Here is a 22,590-nt window from a genome sequence, read left to right on the forward strand (position 1 = left end):
AGTATTATTCTTCTAGCATATAATGTTTGTTTGTTGTTCCTCGTTTTCTGTTCTCAAAGACAAATAATTTAAAACAAAAAATACTCATTAAAAAAACCAAAACAACAAAAAACAAAAAAGGTATTGAAAGTTATAGATGCTTTTAGGACCCGAATATACCTCAACTTGCTCATGAACTACCATCCAATCACTACTTGCTTTTAGTTTTCTAGCATTCCATCGTCATGAACAAAAACTAATCCAACGGCTCAAAACAACACCAAGGACGCAACACAATGCAAATGTTAAATGGACCACAAGGGTTGCCCATTGTCATTTTGCTGCCAAACTGATCAAAAGGAACCGTTCATGCGTCTTCTTTTCAAAGTCCTCAAAGATAACGTAAACAAATTCACCACCATGCACTTAAGAGACTTCCATAGTCCCACGCATCCCCTATTCCCACCACATCATAACCCTCTCTCCATTTCTCTCCACAAACCCACCATATAGTCACTCCCTCATTAGGCATCAGATCGAACTGGTTTCTCTTGAGCACTTCCAATGTCTATCTTGGCTCAACATAAATACCCTTTAAGCTCCCGGCACCATGTTCGCACATGCCACTCTCCGTTCCTCCCCACACGTGTGTATTGCGCAGCCACCACCACCACCACTGCTACTACCAATACCACTACCACGGAGCCTCGATCCGGCCCTGATCGTTTAGTCATCGAACGCCCCATTCTTAACGACTCAACATTGGCATCAACATGGTCTCATCGTGCATGGGTAGCAAGTGGGTGCACCACGGTGCTCATCTCTCTAGCAAAGGCAACAACAGGTGCAGCCGAATCACACATGTGGCTCGAGCCCATTTTAGCAGGCGTGGTTGGGTACATTTTAGCCGACCTTGGGTCCGGAGTCTACCATTGGGGCATTGACAACTATGGCAATGCCTCAACTCCACTCTTTGGCTCCCAAATAGAGGCTTTCCAAGGTCACCATAAGTGGCCATGGACAATCACCAGGCGCCAATTTGCAAACAACTTGCACGCCCTTGCTCGCGCCGTTACCTTCACAGTGCTCCCATTAGACCTTGTTTTCAATGACCCTGTTTTTCATGGGTTTGTTGCTGTGTGCTCCGGTTGCATTATGTTCAGCCAGCAATTTCATGCTTGGGCTCATACAACAAAAAGCCGGCTTCCACCGCTCGTGGCGGCTCTGCAAGATGCCGGACTTCTTGTGTCGCGTTCACAGCATGCTGCTCACCATCGTCCACCTTATGACAATAACTACTGCATTGTGAGTGGTGTGTGGAATGAGCATTTGGATAAGCAAAAGGCTTTTGAGGCATTGGAGATGGTGTTGTTCTTTAAGCTAGGAGTGCGACCCCGGTCTTGGAGTGACCCCAACTCCGACTGGATCGAAGAGACTCAGACCCCTTCTCAAATTACAGCCCACTGACTTTTCTTTTCTCTTCTTCTTTTACATGGTCTAGTTTTCTTACGAGAATTTATGATTCATGGTTTGTGAATTCATGTAATTGCAAATTTGCAATGCAAGATACGCGTTTATTGGATATATACATTTGCAAATTATTCAAGGTATATATATATAAGATTTCTGTTCAGCGATAATGTTGTTTGGATACACAAACAAACAAACAAAAAAGGAAGGGGGAGAAAGCTAACCAAATGAGATCAATATCACTTACAGTCGCCACAACGACGGGTGTAGGAAAGAAGTGAAAATGCTTCTACTAAAATCAGTATGTAGAGCCGGTCTATCTAACTAAGTTATGCACAGACCAATTGATGAAAGACCAAACTGGGATTAGATTCAGGAGAAGTCGAGCCGTTCAATAGGTAAATGGTGACTTGTTTTGGTTCAACTGTCATTTAAAGCTAAAAACGCAATGGGGAGAGAGATAGATGAATTTAGGAAAATTGGCGCAACAGAGATGTTAAGCACAATCACAACCTGAATTTTAACACAATGGGGAGAGAGATACATGAATTTTAAAACAAGCCTGTATACATCTATCTAGTTACCTCTCTTAGAAGAGGCTAAGAGAGGTATGTGTGCACATGGGGAGAGAGATAGAGAGATGGGGTAAAAGATCATTCTTTCAATTGGACCAACTAGTATTACAAAGAAAATAATAACGCATAGAAGAGTTTCCTCCTTTATCTTTGGGTCGTTGCCTGAGAAACATCGAACTGCCTTTAATTTGAAAACCTCTAGTTCATGTATCAGCTACTGAAGTTGAGATGGAAGATACACAGGGAAACCAATACCGGCGTCTACCATCTTTGTGGCCGTCGTCGATCATTGCAAGACCTTCCTGCATAAACCAACATAGTTTCTGAGCCTCAGTGATCCAAATATACATATGCAGGGAAGGAAATAGAGAGGAATAGATAGGTCATTGATAGCAAAACATACATCTAGTAAAGTATCAAGGGCATCAATAGCACGACCGGAGGTCCAAGATAGCCGCCTCTCTACTTCATCAACAGTCACAAAGCCTTGAGCCTAAGAGAACATGAAAGGAAACACCATTTTAAAGAATCATTTTCCTCAACTCAAAGAAATGACATAAACCAGACAAGATAAATTCACGGCTGATTGTTCAAACTGACATGAATGGGCAACACAGGAAAAAAAAAATGAAGGAAAAGAAACGAAAAAAAAAAAAAAAAAAAACCAAACTGTTATGATCTGTGTTTCCATTTGATTGTCAAATAGCTTAATTAGAAAGAAATTGAAATAAGAAGTAGATTTATGATAAATGCAGAGTGAAAATTTTGTGCAACCCACGTCTTTTGGGATTGATCATTAATTGCTACAACAAAAAAATGTTAATCTGTTATTATTGTATAATAGCTTCCCATCATAGTCTTCAACTTCCTCTTCATTTCTATCAATTACTTCGGCATTAGGAGTTACATCTTCCAACTTCCAAGCCACTTTCCAGAATTTAGCTTCTATTTTATTCTTGTATTGCTTTTTGTTTCTACGTTTTTTTCATGTCGGATCCTGTCACCAGGGAGCTCTTGGTGGGGAGACCTTAAGATAAGTTGCTAAAACATGTCAGAGAATAGGTTCATTTTGCAAGAAACTCATTTCAGGATCCTGACAGAAGACTTTAAAACCTCAACCAGCTAGGTGTCCACATTTTATTTTGCATACAAGCTTGTCCCACATCTCGGAACAGTAACACTTTGAAATTCTTCCTCTTCGCCAATTAGTTATTAAAAAAAGAAAATTCTTCCTCTTCTATCAATCCAGCACTGCACATCTAAAGTAAGGTAATAATAGACCTTTAGATCCCGGAAAAAATGCATCCAAATTTCTAATTAATTCCCAAGAGACCAGAATTGAGAAAAAGTAATCATATTAATCAAGCATGCTTCTAAGTTTGATGGAAAAAGAAAATAGAAAATGCTAGTAACCTGAGCCAGCTCTAAAATTTCATTATGGTCTTTGTTCAACTCAGTTGGAACAGACCGAACAAGCTTTTTCTTCCCAACTGAAATCACCTCGAAACCACTACCCATTACCTGGAATTCATGAACTGGATGTTAATATTAATACCATTACACAATGAATAAGCATGCCAATTCAGAGGGGGAAAAAATCCCAGTTACAATACAGAACTCTTGATTACCTTTAGAATGCAACAATAAGCTCAAAAGTCACTAATACTCAAAAACAAAATATAATTTGCCTCTGGAACCACCAGGGCTAAAAGGCATACTAGCAGCTCAAACCCTAGGACAAATGCTGGTACAATTGTAAGTATTTAAGCAAAGCCACCCAAAGTTCTAGCAGGCACAGCAAGAAAGTAAGTCTACCATTAAATTTGTCTAACTTCAAATGAAGTGTAGATTATCCACCAAAATAAATGTGATAGGTGAGACCATAATACCTTCAGCTTACTTATAGCACGCAGGCAATCATCCTCAGAAACAGCTTCACGGTCACTTTTCCGTCTCTGACGAAGCAGATTGCAGAGTTCCTGCAGGTTTATCAAGCCTCCATTGTGGGGTCTTGTTGCCAAGCAAATATCAACAATTTGTACTCCTGTCTAGCCAAGTAGCTAACTATTTAGTATTCTATTTTATAAAAATATAGACATGTAAACTTTTTAGTTATAAGGAACAACTAGGACATCAACAGTGAACCTAACAGGGAATCTTATCATATGGGAAAATATTCTCAAATGCATGAGTTATTGCATGTACAAGGGTCCACAAAACATTACAACTCCTAGTTTCAACAAGGAAGAATGAACTAAAGATTAAGGTAAACATAAACTGCAAAGGAGACTTAACTTTGGCAGACACCAAGAATATTGCAATTCAATTGATAAAATCCAAGTACTGATTATAGCCCAGAATTACAAATAGCACAAAATCATCATCTATTTTCCAGCCTAGGAAAAAATGGTTATATTTGCATCTGTCTCTCAATATGTTCATCATCAATTTCTCAGTATGCAATAAAAAGGGGCACATAGGCTTCCTCTCCCTCACTCACTCCTAGCCCATTGATTAAGCATTCATCTAAAACACTTTGGAAACACCTAATATGATAGCTCCATGAATGTAAATTAACAACATATGAGACATTTGAACATTTTTATCATAAGATAAAGAAACCGAAACCAACCAAGTTCATAGTAGAAGTCACCGATCCCCAAGAGCTCCGCCCAGAAGCCCTTGTTGGAGGCCAAGGGATCCACTCCTACTTTTGCACACATTTCATGGAACTGCGATCTGAATGCCGGGTTCTTCCTTATATCATTCTGCACCACATTAACAGTATTGTACAGACTCAAACTTTAAATCCTTAAAAGCAAACAAACAAACAAACACCAGCTTATATTACAAATTACAAACGTCGATTCAAACCCCTCAAACAACGCAACCAGTCGACCACAACCTCCCAAGCCACTCAAATCAACGAATTTCAAATTGCAGAAACTTACAAAAAAAAACTACAGAAATACTTCGACTTTCGATAAATTCAGTGAACAAGAAGCTAATTTTGGAGGAATATCAAAAGTTGGGACCTTGTGTTTGCGAGCGAATTCTTCGAGCTGGGATCGAAACGTGGCGAGCTGTTCCTTCATCATATCGGTTCTAATCTTGGCTACATTTTCACCCAGCATACGATACTGATCCTGCAGATTCAATTGCATTCTAATTTCATTCATGTACAAATAAAAAAAATTTTAAAAAAAATCCAACCCACCTCAAAACGGTGATTATAGTTACACAAAGAATGTTTTTTTTTTTTCAAACAAAAAAAAAAAAAACACAAACCCACCCTAGCCGCAGCGGCGTTTTGTAAGCCTCCAATTCCAGGTCTTCTTCTCATCCTTTCTTCTCCTTCTTAGGGATTTGAAGCAAAAGAGGAACAGTTTCAGTACGAGCACAGAAGTCAGAGGGGTGTGCGTGCGTGCGCGCGCAGAAATTGATTTTTGGCTGAAAAATTGGGGTCCGAGGTTGGCTCTGATGGTTAAAGGCAACTTCTCCTTACGTTATAGCGGCGAGTAATACTGCCACAACAGTTAGGAATACTTCCTATATCAACGAGCTTTAAATCTGTTGCGTCGAGACATTTGTTAAACAAATTATTTCTTTACCGCGGTTTTGTTGCTCCAGCACTTTGTTGCCGTACGTAAGTTTGAGATTTAGATTTCGATTTTACAAAAATAATTAAGATATCATAAAATGTTTGGTAATGTGATTTAAAAATACTTAATCTAAAATAGAAAAAAAAAATACAATTTTTATAAATAGGCTACAATTTTGCATAATAAATATTTGATAAAAAAAAAAATTACATGTTTTACCAAACGCCTTTACAATTTAAAAAAAATAGCGATTTCAGAAACGTAATTTTTAAAATCACACTTATTAAAATCGTAATTTTTACGTATCGCTTTTACACGTGCTGTACACCCAACAAAAAGCTGGTCGTTCAATAAAGAGTACTTATTTGGCATTTTTACTACTAAAAAAAAAAAACTTTTTAAATTTAAAAGCTCTATTTCTCGACACATTCCCAAACAACCTCTTTGAAATTTATGAGTAGAAAATTTGTCATCCCGAAGTCAAATATCAAATGACAAGTATACATGGTGACACACTGGCATCCAAGGTTATAAGTTATAACCTAGCAAAATGGGCCTCTCTCTCCAGAATTACAGAAAGTATTTTCACTTCCCTTTTTCATTTATTAGACTTCTCTCTTGATAATGGGAAAGACCCTCTTGTAATTTTCTCTCTTCTCATTTATAGAAAATAAATAAATAAATAAAAATTGACAAGAGTACATGACATTCTAGTAGGAGATATTGAACGGTTTACTGTAATGCCAATGAGACCTATCTCGATGATAAATGACAGAAGATAATGGCAACCTCAATGGCTTTTCTTTTGGCACTATGGTTGACCAATTTATCTCAGGGTTGATACCATAAAAGAAAGCCACATTTTAGCTCATAAATATGTCAGGAAACTAACATTCTGTATTTTATATTCCATTACTAAGCCAGAACTGTTCTACATAGTTATATATATATCAGAATCACCAGAGCCATGCTCTGAATGGAAAACTATAATTCAGAAGAAGCCAAAAACTTCAAAAACTTTTAGTGCAGGTCTGCAAGTCTCCACCACTATTCCATCACTGCAGTGAAGGAAAAGAAAAGAAGAATCCTGTGTCAATGTTGGTTGTGGGTTGTCCCCTTTTCCATTGAAGAATCAATCACTATCTAAGCTGATATTCCTGTCGCTTCCTTTGGTATCAAAAACAGAAAAGCAATCGGAATGAAAGTGCAGAGGACTTGAATGGCAATGCCTAAACCAAGGTTGTCAAAAGAACCCGAAGAGATGTTCAAAATTGAAGCCAACCCAGCACCCATGAATGATCCCAAAGTGGATCCTAAGTTGTTTATGGACATAAAAAGGGCAAATAAAGTCCCTTCAATTCCGGGAGGGCAAAGCTGTCCTGATAAGATCAGGAATGGCATAAACCTGCAGTTTATGAACAAAAGTCAACAATAGTAAGGATGATGAAAGATTCACAAACTTCTAATTTCCCAACACCATTGGTCAGAATTGTCAAATGCATGCAGGCAGGAATATAGATGGGCAGATGAATGGATGAATTCATAAGACAGGTTTTCGTGCAAAAACATTAATATGACATTCAGGGGTAAATTCTACATCTACATGTATTTACTGTCTAACAAACAAGAGACAACAGGAGAAGATTGCAATAAGTGAAAAGTGAACATACTTTAATTGATTGACTGCATCAGGGAGAGCTGATCCAAAAAGCACCATGATCTTATCCGATATTCCAAAGGCAATATTCATTCGAGACACTAACACAATATCTAGGAGACTCAAGAAAGACAAGCCGATATGAGCCGACCTACATAGATCATGATCAGAGCATCATTAGTCAAACTAAATTAAAGAAAATGAGAAGGAACCTATCAGCCATAGAAATTCCAATTGGACTTCATAATACTTACAGGAGGATTTTTCGTAACTTCATTGTCTTAAAGTACTTATTATAAATGAAGGTTCCAAGCATCAGGCCTAACCATGCAACAACACGTGCCGTCCCCAAGAAAGACGCTTCCAAATTCAAGAACTCTGCCTGGTAATAGAACATGACCGTTGACAGATTTGGAACAGTAATATGTGCAAGGAAAAACCAAGTCATTGGTCTGTCCTTCCCGAGAAGGAAGTTAAAATCAAAAGTAACCATGGTTAGAAAGAATAAAAAAGCCATGGAAGAAAAATGGTGAAGTATAACAAGTCCAAGGAATCAATTAGATTGACAAAAAGTACCAATGGGGGACAGGCTCAGTAATTGCATTTCCACCAGGTAGATTTATGGGGGCAAAAAATACTATAAGATGATTTAGCCTCCCATCCTGTAAACTAGAGTATGAATTTTCTCTTTTAATAGTTACCTCAAAATGATTGGTTGCCTAAAAGCATGGCACAAACTGTAAGCAGCTGCTTTCAAAGAGTGGAACCACTGTAATGCCAAGAAGTTGGTTTTTTCATGAATCCGGGAATTACTAGGGATTACTGCTTCCTTTTTGCTTTTCTTTTGGCTCTTCTTTCTCCTTGAAGTGCTGATATAGGACTTCTTTGCTAAGAAATTATCTTCATCCAGAACACTACTGTTCCCATTGACCATGTGGGAGCTTTTTGAATTAGAAAACTCAGGCAACATTTTACTGCCTGCAGATTTCTCCTCTACCAAACCACACGATAGTAACTGTATAGCTGGAAGTATAGAAAAAAGAAGAAAAATTGTATCTATCTGCAAGTTGGTAAATGCAACTCCTCCAAGCATGCTTCCACATATTCCTCCCAAAGCCATTGCCAACCAAGACATTGACTGGAGGTCTCCAGCAAATGCGGCCCTGATCAAGTGTAGTTGTGAGATCTAGTCTTATCCTATAAGACGATCAATACCATATACTGAATTGAAAAATCAATTTGAAATACTTGCAACATAAAAGCTAGTTTGTCTGACCAAAAAGATCCAGATACCAATACTAGATGCAAGCACAAGATATAGCCATCATCTTGGGTGGGTTCAGATGATATTCTGCCATACAAAATTAATAAAGGAAATCTCCTATTGGGCCTAACACTATCATGCTAGTCCCCAAGATAAGGCAGAAATTAAATAGTTAAGGTTGTATGCCAACTGAATCTTATGCCATTGACAGGTAATCTAGAGGGCAAGTCATTTTTGTGAAATTTTCAATTTGTTCTTAAATTTCACATACACTAAAATGGAAATGAAACTCAAATTTTGTTCCATACCGCTCAAATCTTACTGCCTCAGCAATCATTGCATCAACCACAACATCTGCCATGGCTGAGCCCAGGTTCTGCACTGTTAAGACAATCGTGAGGTGCCATCTGGAACTCCTCAGGTTTGCATTTAGGCCTAAAATAACCCATGGCACGAGAGAAAGCACAGTAGCAATCACCAAGTACGGAATCCTTCTTCTTCCTTTAATCGGGATACAATCAGACACAATTCTGCATATGAGATAAACCACCAGATCCCATATAAATGATAATCAATAAAATAATGAATAAATAAATAAAAGGCAGCTTCCGAGACACAGCTCCCCATGTTTCCTACCACCAATTTAGAAGTTCATTTGAATAGACTCTCCGAATACATTACTACTTATCATGTGCAGATGTACTATAGATATTTACTTCTTCTTCTTCCTACCTTGGCCAGATAGACATGGACATGCTTGATTACGATTGTGTGGGAATTTCTTAGGGCTGATTGAAAGTCCCATGAAATCTTTCTTACTAATATATGCATGGTATTTTGAAATGGTTCAATGTTGCCTCTCATAGGCATTGAATAGATCTTTGTTTGATAAGTAATCACTAATTCATTAAAAAGAGCAAAGGGACAACCCAAGTACGCAGATAGTATATAAGAGAGAAGCCTAGGCATGAAAATTCGAAAAACGACAATTTGAGGCAGCAACCCAAACAAAGAGAGTCTTAAAGAAAAAAAAATTTAATTCCACTAAGGTCCTCTTGTGGTCCTCAAAGCTACAATCGTTTCTCTCCCTCCATAGACACCACATTAGGCAAAGGCGGAATCATCCTCCAAACTGCATCAAGCTAAAACTGACCCCCTGCCATTCTCCAACAGGCAAAGAGATCTACCACCCTTCTAGGCATAACTAAAACCCGCCCTACATTGCTAAAGATAGTATTCCAAATAGCACTTGCGATCTCACAATGGAGTAAAAGATGGTCTACAAACTCCTCATTCTTCTTACACATGCAACACCACTCAACCACAATATGTCGTTTCCTTATGTTGTCCATGGTGAGGATTTTCCCTAAGGCAGCCAACCACGCAAAGAAAGCCACTTTCAAGGGAGACTTATTCCGTCAAATGCTCCTCCAAGGGAAATGAGTGTTATCATAGGGAACAAGAACCTTATAGTGAGATTTAACATCAAATGCCCTTTTCTTGGAAGGAATCCAAGAGAGTCAGTCTTTACCGCCCTGTCTCACTCTAACGGAATACAACAAAGTGAAGAGTAAGGTAAAATGATCCATCTACCAATTATGAGCCGCTCTAAAAAAGTTAATATTCCACTAATGGGAGACACTAGAAAGCTCCAAATGGTCCGCCATCACAATGTCCTTAAAATGGGAAATGCTAAATAAGTCCAGAAAAGATGTCTTGAGAGATTGAGCCCCACACCAAACACCATGCCAAAACTGAATTTTGGAGCCATCCCCGTGTCAAATTTAGTGTGACTAGACAAATCCCCCCAACCCCTCCTAATATTCTTTCAGGGCCCCATCCATGCGATCAATGAACCTCAATAGAACGCCACCCACCCCAGGAATCACCCTATTTAGAATCCACGATCACTCTCTCTAAGGCCTCTCTCTCATAAACAGCACCACAGTTGCTTCCCCAAGAGAGGCTGGTTGAAGAATAGTGAGTAGAACTTATACAAATAAAGGTATAACAATTTTAAAATACAACATCACACACATCTTATGCAGTCATATTGTGTGATTATTCAAATTTAACTAAATTGTTCCAAGTTTAATATTTGACTTGATGAAAAAGATTGCTTTATATCTTAAATTGCTCTAAAAGCCAAGGCAGACTTGTTTGTGACCACTGGATGCAAGAATCCCATAAGAACTACAATATAAACATGAACCTAAATATTTCCAGTATCATACACATACATAACTGTGTAAATAAGCCGCATATAAGCATTATCAAGATTGCTAAAGTTACTGCCCCGGGAATACTGTTTGATTCTTGCACTGATGAATGTGTAAGTGTGTATGTGCACATGCATGTACACGTGCTTCAAGTGGGTGTACTGAGTAAATGAAAGATACATACCCATATAATGGTTTGATGCTCCACGGAAAAAATGCTACTGAAGACACGAACTGGGAGGCCGAGGGTGATAACTTAAGCCCGTCTTTCAGCTGGTACGAAACCGCTGTCCAGACAAAGGATCTGAACCCCTATATTCACATATCCATAGTAAAAAAGTTAAATTGGTGAAATTTGAACATAAGGTGGAAAAGTAAAGGGAAGCATGAAGTGACATAAACACTCTATATGAAAATTACTCCTTAGGCTCAGGCACAATCATGCTTACCAAACTAACTACCTTAAGCTACCATATTAACCCAAAATCTCTCTCTCTCTCTCTCTCTCTATATATATATATATATAAATATATATATAAGTGCAAACAAAAATATTTTGATCATTCTAAAAGTTAGGCTGTTCGGGCATCATTTGGCGAACGTATTAGAAGTACTTATTTTGGTCCAGAAAGCAAAGAAAAAAAAAAGAGTGATTTTCAAATTTAAAAGCCGGAAGGTACATCCAAAATTCTAACCAAAAAGGCTTATCTCAATTAGCCGAACGTAGGAATTTTCTTTTTCTAGCAAAAATCAAGGGCAAATTCGCTTTCAAAAGCACTATGAAAAAGTACTTCCAAAAAAAACGCCAAACAATCAACAAAGACACTAAATTTAGTCCGTTGAAGATTATCTTATGCTCCAAGCATCCATCTTTACAGCTTATCAGTTATCACATTCTAAATATAACAATTCATATCTTTCCAACCCATATCAGCCAAAGTTCAGAACCTATCATCATATAATTTGAGAATTCAAAAACACAAAATCCCAAAAGATATCTTCCAAAGAATCACCCAACACACACACACACACACACACAAATAATAATAATAATAATAATAATATTTTTTTTAAAAAAAAAAATCCATAGAACCACCCAAAACAAAGGATATCTTCCAAAGAACCACCCAAAAACCAAAACCGTGAATTCACAGATCTCCAAGTCCCAGAGACCGCAAAAGAGAAAAGACAAAGCAGTACCCAATAAATTCGCTGTATAATAAAGCAACCCTTTTTAGCTAACCAAGATATAGAGATATAGAGATGAAGAATGGGAACCTGGGTGAAGTAAATCAAGCAAATCAGCCAAAGAAACGAAGCCCCAAACGCTGCGTTCAACTGTTTCACCCATCCTATCATTCTCAATCTGTGTGAGTGCGTTTTTGTGCTCTATACTTTTTTTCTTTGTTCGGGTGTTTTGGGTTATTTCATTATTTCCTTCTCTGCTTGTTGCTCCGTTTTTGGAGGGTATTCATATATTTCATGCTTCGTTTTCGTGACGCTCTCCCTCTTCAACGGCTTCATTTCCTATTTTTTATTTCTTGGTGGACATGATTGACCTTTTTGCTCCTGCTTGTTGTGTATTCAAGTTGTCGTGGCGGGCTGGGGCTCTTTCGTCGTTTCAGAACGCGTCACTGCGCCTACCAAGTCTCGCCACGTTTCTTCCCGCCTACCAAAGTACCGCGATGGTCATGAAATAGTCACGGCCGTTGATCACTGTACGTTGACTTTTATACCCTGTTCAGATTCTCCGCTTTTGTATTTTTAGAGTAAATGAGTAATACCGATTTTAGATTCTTTATGATTGCAACGCATTTCTCAAAAAACTATATGATTGCCACGCATTTATTAATTCTTTAGAGATTTTGTGAATAATGGTACTAACCATTTTTTTATCTGAATGAAAAGATTTTTCCTTTCCACTTACGGGGTCCCACGGACCTCTTTCGCTCATTGTGAAGGAAAAACATTTCCATCTAGATGAAATGTAGTCCCTAACATTACTCGTCATAAAATATTCTAAGAATTCTAAAAAATCTCGATCCGGTTGAAAACAAATTGATTTTGGGTTTAAGAAACATCTCCTTAATTGATGATCCATTCTGCAAAAACACCAAGACAAGATCATGAGAGGCACACCAAACCAAGACTCCAAGAGGTCTAATTCCGACAGATGCAGATACCCCTTTGAAATGTATAATGACACTACAAGCCTGACATTTTTAGGCTGGTTCAAGTATTATGCTTTGAGCAAAATACTGAGTTTCTATGACAGTAAATACAAATACAATCACATAATCTACGACATGGTGCAAACAAGCACATTGAATGGCCATTACATAAGCACATATTCATGGTCAATGTGCACCATCCGTCGCTTACTTTTCTTCTCACTTCAACTAAAACTATACACCAAGCCTAGAGATGCTTCAAATGCAATAGGTTGGCACACTGGCAGGCCTGTAGATGAAGGTTTTGACAGTGTGGGAATAACCCGAAAGATGATTGTAACTGAACTTGATTCCTGAGCTGCCATCGCCGAGATGTGTACAGTGTTCATGGAAGCTGCTGATAGGCCGGGCGAGGCAAGCATCCCAGCGATCACTCTCTGGCATCGTCTCCGCCACTGTGTATATCCCCTTGGCATTGGTGAATGCCTGATAATTCAAGACTTCCCCGGATTTTGTAATGCAAAGAACAGCTACCTCGGCACCTGCATCATGATAATAACCACCCCTTTTAACAGCCGACAGGGCCACCAAATATAACCACAAGCTACAAGGCTAAGTTTTGATCTGTGTGAATTCTGAAATTACATCCCAAATAACAGTTTAAGGTATTCAAACTTCAAAGTGGCTTCTTTCTCAGCTTGATAAGACTAATGTCCTCAGGAAATATAAGGATATCTTCCATTTTGTTTTCTTAGTGTTTAAACGAAACTGAGTACATCACGAAAAGTGATGAAAATTCCAGATGCTGCTTAAAATGGTACGGAACAACAAAATATGTGTTTCAAAGCTGTATAAAATAATTGGAATGATCTAATTTGTGAAGATTCATAATGCTCCCAAAACACATACTAAGAAATTTTGCAGCTACCAATATGGCAAAATAGCATTAGGAAGAGAGAGGGTGAAGCATCTCAGTACTTCTACCAAGTCATGAAAGCAAGTCCTTTATTTGCATTATTTTCTAAAATCATTGTAGATAAAAGTTTCTAAGATCCTAATCGGGTATTGGAAAGATGTTATACTAATCACTAAAATCTTCTTTTCCAATCAAATTGACCAGCCTTCCCGGGCTCATAAGGAGGACTAAATTTCAACCAAGATTGAGAATCTTGACACATTATTTTGTTAAAATTTACCGTATTTCATACTCGTTCCATTCCAGATATTCAAAACATTCTATATATCCTTCCATAAAATCTCAACTGTTCCAATGAAATTTCAAAAGTTGGTGACTATTTAATTTACAAAATAAAAATGCTACAATTTGATGGCCACAACCAGAAAAGTTATTAAAATGTTCAAATTTTAAACTTTAAATTATGAATGATGTGGGTATTGTCCCTCTGCACCTTGAAATAATCAATTCGGCATAAAAAGAACCAAGAACATCTATAGCTTGCATGATGACTATTACACACATTGAAACTCAATAACCAGAGATCAACAATTACATAAAGGAAGCTTGAAGCTTTTTACTGCCATATTTCAAAGTCATCTAAAGTAGGTAAGAATACTCAGTTTATGACTCATAGAATTAATAAAGCTTCATATACATGTAATCGTTCAAATGGAAGAAACTAGAATGAAACTGCAATCAGAACATATTATAGCAGCACTAGAACATATAGTGTGATCTGACATTCTATTAGATACTAGGTGACACAAAATGATACATGTCTCACAGTCACCAAGAGGATTAAGCATTATTTTCCGCACTAAATAATTCCAACAGAGCGATTTTGACATGAGAAGCAACCAAGATTTCAGCAGTCAAACAACATTAAATTGGCCAACATCTCCTCAATTCTATAGTTTACGAATACAAATTATGGTAGAGGTATTAGTAAAACAACATGAATTCAAGTATAATATTTAGAAATTGAAGGGATGTCTTGAATTTACATGTTGATCAGAAGAAGAAAAAAATGTTCTTAATGACAAAAATAGAAAACAAACACTCTAAATTTGCACCTCTATCTATGAAAGGAAAAGAATTGTCACTCATTTGATTATATTATTCAAATCACAACCATTACAAATAAGCATGTTATGCATGAAAAGAATAAATCAGAACATAGCAAAAAACAAAACCATAATCTTCAAAATCAGAGCAACTCTTTTAAAGTCCACGCACCATCTAGATCAATTTAATCTAATTTCAAGGTTAGACAAGCTAAGAATCTTATCAGCAAACACCAATTTCCCAGAAGGAACAAAGTTTTATCATAATTCATAACCCACATCATCATCACCAACCCATGAAAAAGTCACGACCCAAAAACAAAACCCAGCACAAAAATCGGACCAAGAAATATAAGATCATAGTTAACACACAGAGAGAGAGAGAGAGAGAGAGAGGGGGGGCGGGGGTTACCTTCGAGAACATGGTCCTCAGGTCCAATGGAGGAATCACCACAGACATCACAGACAACTCTTCCATGGATTTCACCAGTCCAAGCTCTCACACCAGACTCAGATACGAACACTACGAACAGAAAGAGACCCATCACCAGCTTCTTCTGAGCTTCCATGGATTTTTTTCTTGGGCTTCCGACACGTTCAAATGCTTCAGAAACACACTCTTCCTTCGACAAATTTATATGCAGGCCTTGCTGTTCGGTCTGTTTACTGGGTCCGGCTCCTCTACGGTTACTGTACGGTCCAGTTCGACTAGGCTTGTTTGGCTGTTTTGCTCGAACCTGTCGGTAGTGTGAAAAAGATACTTGAAGTATCGCCTTAAGAACTCCCCATCCAAACAAGTCCAAATTCCATTTTTTCTATATTATTATTTTGCAATATTCTATGACACATTTTCAGTGAAATAATTCTTTAGACATTATCTTATAAATTGTATATGAGAATATTGCTTTATTATATAAATTATATATATATATATATATATATATATATATATATAAAGAAAAAAAACATTACTAACTTCATAATGTTAAATAATCCTTACCTGTTAGCACATTTTATGATTAAACATGTGAATTTTTTATTAGAGGTTTAATTAGAAAAATATATTCTTTTTTAGGTTACTGATTTATTAGGAATAGGATCCTCTCCATCCATATTGAATTAAAGAGAAGAGATCTTCGAGATATAAATAGAATATCTGTTAAATTAACAAAAAAATAATAATATTTTTAAAAAATAATTTAAAAATAAAATTATAAAAAAACTAAGGGATAGCTAGCCACCCATTGGGAGTGACCGAAGCCACCCCATGCCCAATGGAGGTAGTCCGACAACGAAAAAAATAAAGAGATCCTATTTATATCCCCAAGAATAACCAAAATATATTTAAAGAGATTCTGATCATTAACTGAATATTTTTCAGTTCATGTTGGACTGGAGAGGATCCTATTCTTATCTATTGGCCGGTAATCCAAAAAATGCAATGAGTGGAGCTATTTATTTGACTTATTCTTAATAAATCTTAAATTTTTTATTATATTGTATTTGATTATTTCTAGGGATATTTTTTCTTTTCCTTTGGTGTATTTCTCCCCTCTCATCTATCTTTGTACTAGCGATAAAAAAATAAATAAATAAATATCATCATTAAAAAAATAAAATAAAATAAAAAAGCACACCGACTCACCGAGAGCGAGACTGGCAACGTTTTGGGAAATCAGGGGTTTAAATCCAATTAAATCAAATCTTAAGGACTAAAAATGAAAATCTCCCTCCTCGTCCCTCCTATATATAACAAAGCAAACCCTAGTCGCAATGCCCTGCGAGGCTCAGAGAGAACCAGCTCCTCATCAATCAGACGATTGAAGGCTAATTTTTTATTTTATTTTTTATTTTTCCACTAATTTCAATTGTTTTGAGTTGACATTTCTTTTGTGAGATTAACCCGTCAACCTTCAGAATCCTTTTGATTTTCTTTGCTTTTCTTTTCTTTTCTCAGTACCCAAACACAATGTTTGATATGCTCTGTATTTGCCAAGTGTCTAACATTTCATTGTTTAGGGTTTGTGGTTTTTCCATTTTTGTGGCTGGTTTGAATAAGCATAGCCTTCTAAGGTGTTGTTTTCTGAATGCAAATTGCAATGAATGTGTTGTGTGTGTGTGTGTGCACCTTTTATTTATATATTTGAGCTCTGATCAAGAATTTTGCTTTGAATCCCAGTGATGAATTATGTGAAAATCAAAAGTAGTGGACTGAATTTCTATTTGATGAGCAATGCATTCTGAGGGATGTCTTTTTGGCATTATAAGGTGCTATGTTAGTTCTCTCTTAGTGGTTCAAGTAATTTCACCAGGATGCTACATTCTTTTATTTCATCTGGAAGTTTATTACTTGTTTGCTTGTATGCTTGCATATGCACTCTTTGTTGTGAGCTTGTATGCTTTCATGCACATCTTTGTGGCCTATGTTTGGACTCTTATTAAAAAAATCTCTATCCATCCCAGTGAAGAATGATATATAAATTAAAAGTAGTGGACAGAATTCTCTTGATGAGTAATAGTTTCTGAGGGATGTGCTTGGTTTTGGGTTTGTATCATTTTGTTTTTGCATGCTTTATAAGAAAGGAGTAAACCTGCTTATGAACTCATTTCATCAATGATTTGTGAAGTTCATTTGGTTATTTGTTTATTTTATATATATGGATATCTCTAAGGGTGACTTAGCATCCCAGTGAAAATTGGTGTGCAATCAAAAAGAAATGGACTGGTCTCCTTTGACTAACAATCCAATTCATTTTGATTCGTAACCTATATAGCCTCACCCTCCATCCTCTTCTTATAAGGGGAGGAGGTTCTATCTGATGGATGTGTTTTGTATTTCTATTGGTTTTTTTCTGCATATTATAGGGTGTTGCATGAATTGTTTGTATATCAAATTATAGGCTGAAGGCTGCATAGCAATTTATGGTGGTACTCTCTCACAGTAGGCATGATCAGAAGATGGGCTGGCTGGAGAGTGGAGAGTTGCATGCTGAACAACAACGTCTTTTGTAAGGGATAGTCGTGTGGGCTAATTGCATCTGAAATACTTGTTCTTGGATAGATTCTGTTTTTGGATTGTATTTTGGTAGATTGATCAACAGCCATTGTAATTTGTTTGGAGACTTCACTGATGTACACTGCCAAATAAATTAAAAGGCCATTTGTATTTGTGATAAACTTTTGATTTGTCTGAAATGTAATTAAGACATGTTGCTAAAATACCCTCTTTTGATGAGTTTTACTTTTACCCTTGATGTAGATTTGGGATAATGCTCTTGGATAGATGCTGTTTTTGGATCGAATTCCAACTCTAATTCTAGAATCCTCTCTTTTATGGATTTGGATCCACTGGATTTCTTTGGGAAATTTCAGTTTCTGAAATTTTAGATTTAGGCCGTTTATTTTTCATCCAAGGGTCATTGTTTTGCTACGTGTTCAACTACTAATAAAATAATAAATATGCAAAATAATGACCTTTGAATAAAAATAAACGGCCTGAATTTGAAATTCAAAAAATTGAAATTCTCTAAAAATTTCAGTAGAGCATGATCTCTCTTTTATGTTTCTTGTGTTACTCTATTAATGAGGTAGCTTTTAAAATTATTATTTGATCAAAATTTAATAATAATCAATGGCATTTAAAATTATTATTTGATCAAAATTTAATAATAATTAATTACAAGTGTAATTGTAATTTTAGAAGTCTATCATTTTAAGAGTGACAAAACACGAGCTGTTACGGAATTAGGAGGACCGAGCTAGGCCATAGTCCCCTCCTCACAATTCCTTAGAAAATATATTTTAGGTAGTAAAAAATTTAAAAAAAAAAAATTATTTAAAGCCCATTGCCCTGTCCAAAAAAAAATTTGAACCCCCAATTCCTCAGAAAAAATATATATATTATTATTTTAGGCCCATTGGTCCCTCCCATCCTATACCCAAAAATTTTTTTGCCCACTCCTCTTTTATTTTCACAAGGTAGGGTTAAGTCTAGTCATGGACCATGTTGCGCTTTTGTTTTCCAACCCATAGCTGTGGCCACTGTCTCCATCTAGCTTTAGGTGAGATGTTATTTCATTTGAAATTTCAATCACACTCGATCAAAAACCCCTTACCTGTCCACATATGTTTTTCATTTTAATGCTCAACTGTCTAAGTTGCTTTCGTAGCTATAATCGCCCAATAAATTTGCATTCACAATGGCAACTAATTGAGCTAGACCCTAATTTTTCAAGACTTGCCTTGTCTAACATGACATCTTCTATTATTAAGTACATCTCTGAGCATTAAGTTGATTTGTACTGAAATAATGAGTTTTAATCTTAACCATCAATATTCAACAACAAAAGATGTCTTGTTGTTATTACCAGTGGTGGTAGTTCAATGATCTCAATAAAATTTTCATGAGGTTAAGTACTTATTAGGACATAAGTTTAATTTATTGATTTTGAAGAAGCATCTGCGGCTCTGCTGTCTAGACTCCTCTTGAATAGTTCCTAGCGGACAGGTGCTATACTACTACCATGGTTATACCCAATTAAAATAACTACAGCTAATCACTCCCTCATATCCTTTCTACTTAATATATATATATATATATATATATATATATATATATATATATATATATATATTATCGTAATTCTAAATTGAACATACACAAATATATACTGGAAAAAAAAAATGATACAAAATAAAGTAAATAAATTAATAATACAAAATAAAGTAAAGAAACTACATAAATAAAATTAAGAGTTTTAATTTTTTTTAATTGTCTTTAAAAACAACAGTAGTTTATTGGCTGTTAAAAAAGGTTGATATATTGTATGTTAACAATAAAACTTAAGATATATCAATGGGAGACAAAACATCTAATTTGTTTATGTTTTTTAAATAAACAATAAAATTGAACGATTGATTTATTTTTAAATAAATTTCTAAATCGTATCATTTAATTAAATATTTCAACTAAAAAGTATAATTATATAACACTTCATTTATAAAGTTCACAAAAACAAAATATAGTTAATACCCAATTACATTTTTTTATTTTTTTTAGGAGGGTTGAAGTATTTTTATCAAAGTAACACAAAAAAACACACATTTCATATCTATATATTGATATCTGAACACAAAAAAGACTAAATTTTTTGGTAAAATTGTTAATCCAGTTTAACAAAATAAAACACAAAACTCGAATAAAAACACATTATAATATTTCATCAGCACAATAATATATTTTTAAAAATATATTATCTTAATTATGAAAATGCAATTTTAATTTAAAAAAGTTGAACCTGCAAATCCTTTAATAAAGTAATGATACAAAATAATGTAAAGAAACCATATAAATAAAATTCATGATTTTTAAAAAAATTTATTGCTGTATTTAAAAACAACAACGGCTCTTAAGAAAGATTGATTCTTAAATACAAATAATACTCAATAACAAACTAATTTAACTAAAATTATAATATTATTTTAACTAAAGAGTATAATCAACATAATGCAATATAATACACACAAAATGTATTGAGAAAATTGTATACTCACAACATAAAGAAATTAATGCTACAAAACAAAGTAAACAAACTAATGAAAAACTTAAGAAAAATAATGAAAATACCTCAACACCTATTGCAAATTATTTCCAAAGAATGCAAAAGCAATCACCTGTAAATCGTTAATTCAGTTAAATCATTAATCCATATTAACAATACATTAACAATATAAAAACACTATATAAAGGTTGATTATTAAATACAAATAATACTCAATAACAAACTAAAAGTTAAACGAAAACGCACTAACCTGAAGAATGGTAATAAAACTGAGAGAGCGATATTGTTCACTTAGTAAAATGCGTTTCGGATGTGGCAATTAAGGCACTTAAAGACAAAACTGACAAAAAGAAAACGCAGTTAAATCGTTAATCCAGATTAACAATACAAAAACACAATATAACCTTCAATTAGCACAATAAAATATATTAAAAAATTATTTTTAAGTCTAAAATTACAAATTTTATTAAAGAAAAAACATACACACTGAAAAAAAAAAACAAAAAACAAAAAAACAAATACAGTAAATAAACAACCACAATTTTTTTTTGCAGAGGGTTGTGTTATTATTGAATACTTGTAATACTCAATTACAAAATAGAAGTCAAAACAAAATCACACTAACCTAAAGCGGAGAGATTTAGATATTGAAAGGCACTAAAAGACAAACACTAGGAGAGAATGATATGGGATTTTGGATGTTGTAACTTGTTAAAAAAAGGTAGGAGGCATGGAAAAAAAAACATGCGTTAAGTTATGAAAAAAATAAAAAATAAACAAACAAATAAACCAATTCAGATATAAAATTATAAGGGAGAGATTTAAGACGTTTAAGTGGGAATAGAGAGAGACATGGGAGATGGAGTTAAGACAAAAAACGGTTGAAATATAAATTATGGGAGAGTGAGAGTTAGCACAATTAATTAAATATCTTAAACCATAGAATTAGTTTAAAACATTTACTTAGAGATAGAGGAAGAAAAACGCGAAAAATGAAATTAAAAGGACACATATCACAATTCTAAGAATTCCTTACATCAAAATTCGGCTTTTATCTATATATATATATATATATATATATATATATATACCCACTCCTCCTCGTCAATACTTTTTTCATTCTCATCATGACGTAAAATACATGGAAAATAAAATAATTCAAATTAATTTTTACAAGTCCATTCAGGTTTATTAGAATATAGGTTATAGGTATACAGGTAGTTGTCATTTCCATCACAGCTAGCTGTCCACTCCATGCCTCTCACGTTACTGTCTCATCACTCATGGGATATTAACTCCTCTCTTTACTTTTGATTTATATATATACAGACAACTTTAAATACAACAAATTTAAAACAAAGTTACTTTCAACATTTTTTTAACGCAAACAAAAATCCTTTCTAAAAATTGATATAAAACATAAAAGAGTTTTAAGGAGAAACTATTTTGAAAAGTACAAACAAAGATTAACCATAAACTTAAAATTATTGAGAATGAATTAAATAAATGATTTGGTCCATTAAAAGAACTAAGGCCGCCAATGAATGCGGTAATCATAAATAGAGTTCCGTAAACAAAATAGTCTACTTGTGCATGCTAGCGTAGTATATGTCTAAACTTTGTGGTTCAAGTAGCTAGCTATTGTTGGGTCTAGATTCAACAATAATGTAAGTGGTATTCCTTACCATTTATGAAGCATGCATGCTTCCTATCGAAAGCAATGAAATCATAAATCATAAACAAACTCAACTCAATAAAAATTAATCAAGTTTGAGCTTGAATCGAGTTCAACTCGTTTAATTAACCAAATTTCAATCATATTAGATCAGATTTTGACGTTTATTTTCTTTATTGTAAACTATATATGAATAGTCAAGACAAACTACCAAGTACTAACCCCTCTAGCATTTCTCATATCAATATATAATAAAATTTTCTTTCAAATTAACATGAACAATCTTTTTTAATCCTTAAACTAACATTTGTTAGAAAACATGACATTTAACATGAAGATCATGTGATTTTCGCGTACCTTTTAAAAAAATATATATAAATTATATATTCTAAATA

The 22,590-nt window shown here is 35.0% G+C and overlaps 4 protein-coding genes and 2 non-coding genes across 7 annotated transcripts; 3 read left to right on the top strand and 3 right to left on the bottom strand.

Annotated features, from left to right (window-relative positions):
- Positions 1–481: 481 nt before the first annotated feature.
- Positions 482–1,553, top strand: FADA (fatty acid desaturase A). The gene has a single exon (XM_059588661.2). The coding sequence runs from the start codon at positions 544–546 to the stop codon at positions 1,444–1,446; it is 903 nt and encodes a 300-aa protein (XP_059444644.1). The 5' UTR covers positions 482–543; the 3' UTR covers positions 1,447–1,553.
- A 392-nt stretch (positions 1,554–1,945) lies between these two features.
- VPS22 (EAP30/Vps36 family protein) lies at positions 1,946–5,554 on the bottom strand. Of its 2 annotated transcripts, XM_059588662.2 has the most exons (7): positions 5,317–5,552; positions 5,060–5,170; positions 4,657–4,792; positions 3,914–4,068; positions 3,438–3,545; positions 2,428–2,517; positions 1,946–2,326 (listed from the first exon to the last, which is right to left on the bottom strand). In XM_059588662.2, exons 1-7 carry the CDS (start codon positions 5,365–5,367, stop codon positions 2,228–2,230), a joined length of 750 nt encoding a protein of 249 aa, XP_059444645.1. In that variant the 5' UTR covers positions 5,368–5,552; the 3' UTR covers positions 1,946–2,227. The 2 variants fall into 2 exon arrangements, with proteins under 2 accessions (XP_059444645.1, XP_059444646.1); XM_059588663.2 differs by lacking the exon at positions 3,438–3,545 and having other exon boundaries at positions 5,317–5,554.
- Positions 5,555–6,507: 953 nt separating this feature from the next.
- Positions 6,508–12,355, bottom strand: LOC132175062 (Major facilitator superfamily protein). The gene is made up of 7 exons (XM_059586872.2): positions 12,045–12,355; positions 10,951–11,078; positions 8,856–9,077; positions 7,985–8,446; positions 7,538–7,735; positions 7,297–7,434; positions 6,508–7,031 (listed from the first exon to the last, which is right to left on the bottom strand). Exons 1-7 carry the CDS (start codon positions 12,123–12,125, stop codon positions 6,770–6,772), a joined length of 1,491 nt encoding a protein of 496 aa, XP_059442855.2. The 5' UTR covers positions 12,126–12,355; the 3' UTR covers positions 6,508–6,769.
- A 557-nt stretch (positions 12,356–12,912) lies between these two features.
- LOC132175139 (Pollen Ole e 1 allergen and extensin family protein) lies at positions 12,913–15,594 on the bottom strand. The gene is made up of 2 exons (XM_059586979.2): positions 15,372–15,594; positions 12,913–13,479 (listed from the first exon to the last, which is right to left on the bottom strand). The coding sequence occupies exons 1-2, from the start codon at positions 15,526–15,528 to the stop codon at positions 13,196–13,198; spliced, it is 441 nt and encodes a 146-aa protein (XP_059442962.1). The 5' UTR covers positions 15,529–15,594; the 3' UTR covers positions 12,913–13,195.
- Positions 15,595–17,130: 1,536 nt separating this feature from the next.
- On the top strand, positions 17,131–17,209 carry LOC132176792 (small nucleolar RNA R21). The gene has a single exon (XR_009439652.1). It is a non-coding gene; the product is annotated as a small nucleolar RNA R21 (small nucleolar RNA).
- A 205-nt stretch (positions 17,210–17,414) lies between these two features.
- On the top strand, positions 17,415–17,491 carry LOC132176791 (small nucleolar RNA R21). Its single transcript, XR_009439651.1, has one exon. It is a non-coding gene; the product is annotated as a small nucleolar RNA R21 (small nucleolar RNA).
- Positions 17,492–22,590: the final 5,099 nt, after the last annotated feature.

Source organism: Corylus avellana, chromosome 3 (genome assembly GCF_965113065.1).
Source record: "Corylus avellana chromosome 3, dhCorAvel1.hap1.2, whole genome shotgun sequence".
NCBI lineage: Eukaryota > Viridiplantae > Streptophyta > Magnoliopsida > Fagales > Betulaceae > Corylus > Corylus avellana.

Excerpts from the sequence above, each read along its gene's own strand:
- VPS22 (XM_059588662.2), bottom strand. The coding sequence starts at position 5,367 with ATGAGAAGAAGACCTGGAATTGGAGGCTTACAAAACGCCGCTGCGGCT. Across the intron at positions 5,171-5,316 it reads AAAACGCCGCTGCGGCTAGG|GATCAGTATCGTATGCTGGG; the intron begins GTGGGTTTGTGT and ends TTGAATCTGCAG. Across the intron at positions 2,327-2,427 it reads CCCTTGATACTTTACTAGAT|GAAGGTCTTGCAATGATCGA; the intron begins GTATGTTTTGCT and ends TGGTTTATGCAG.
- LOC132175139 (XM_059586979.2), bottom strand. The coding sequence starts at position 15,528 with ATGGAAGCTCAGAAGAAGCTGGTGATGGGTCTCTTTCTGTTCGTAGTG. Across the intron at positions 13,480-15,371 it reads TGAGGACCATGTTCTCGAAG|GTGCCGAGGTAGCTGTTCTT; the intron begins GTAACCCCCGCC and ends ATCATGATGCAG.
- FADA (XM_059588661.2), top strand. The coding sequence starts at position 544 with ATGTCTATCTTGGCTCAACATAAATACCCTTTAAGCTCCCGGCACCAT.
- LOC132175062 (XM_059586872.2), bottom strand. The coding sequence starts at position 12,125 with ATGATAGGATGGGTGAAACAGTTGAACGCAGCGTTTGGGGCTTCGTTT. Across the intron at positions 11,079-12,044 it reads GCTTGATTTACTTCACCCAG|GGGTTCAGATCCTTTGTCTG; the intron begins GTTCCCATTCTT and ends ATGTGAATATAG. Across the intron at positions 8,447-8,855 it reads GAGGCAGTAAGATTTGAGCG|GGCCGCATTTGCTGGAGACC; the intron begins GTATGGAACAAA and ends ACACTTGATCAG.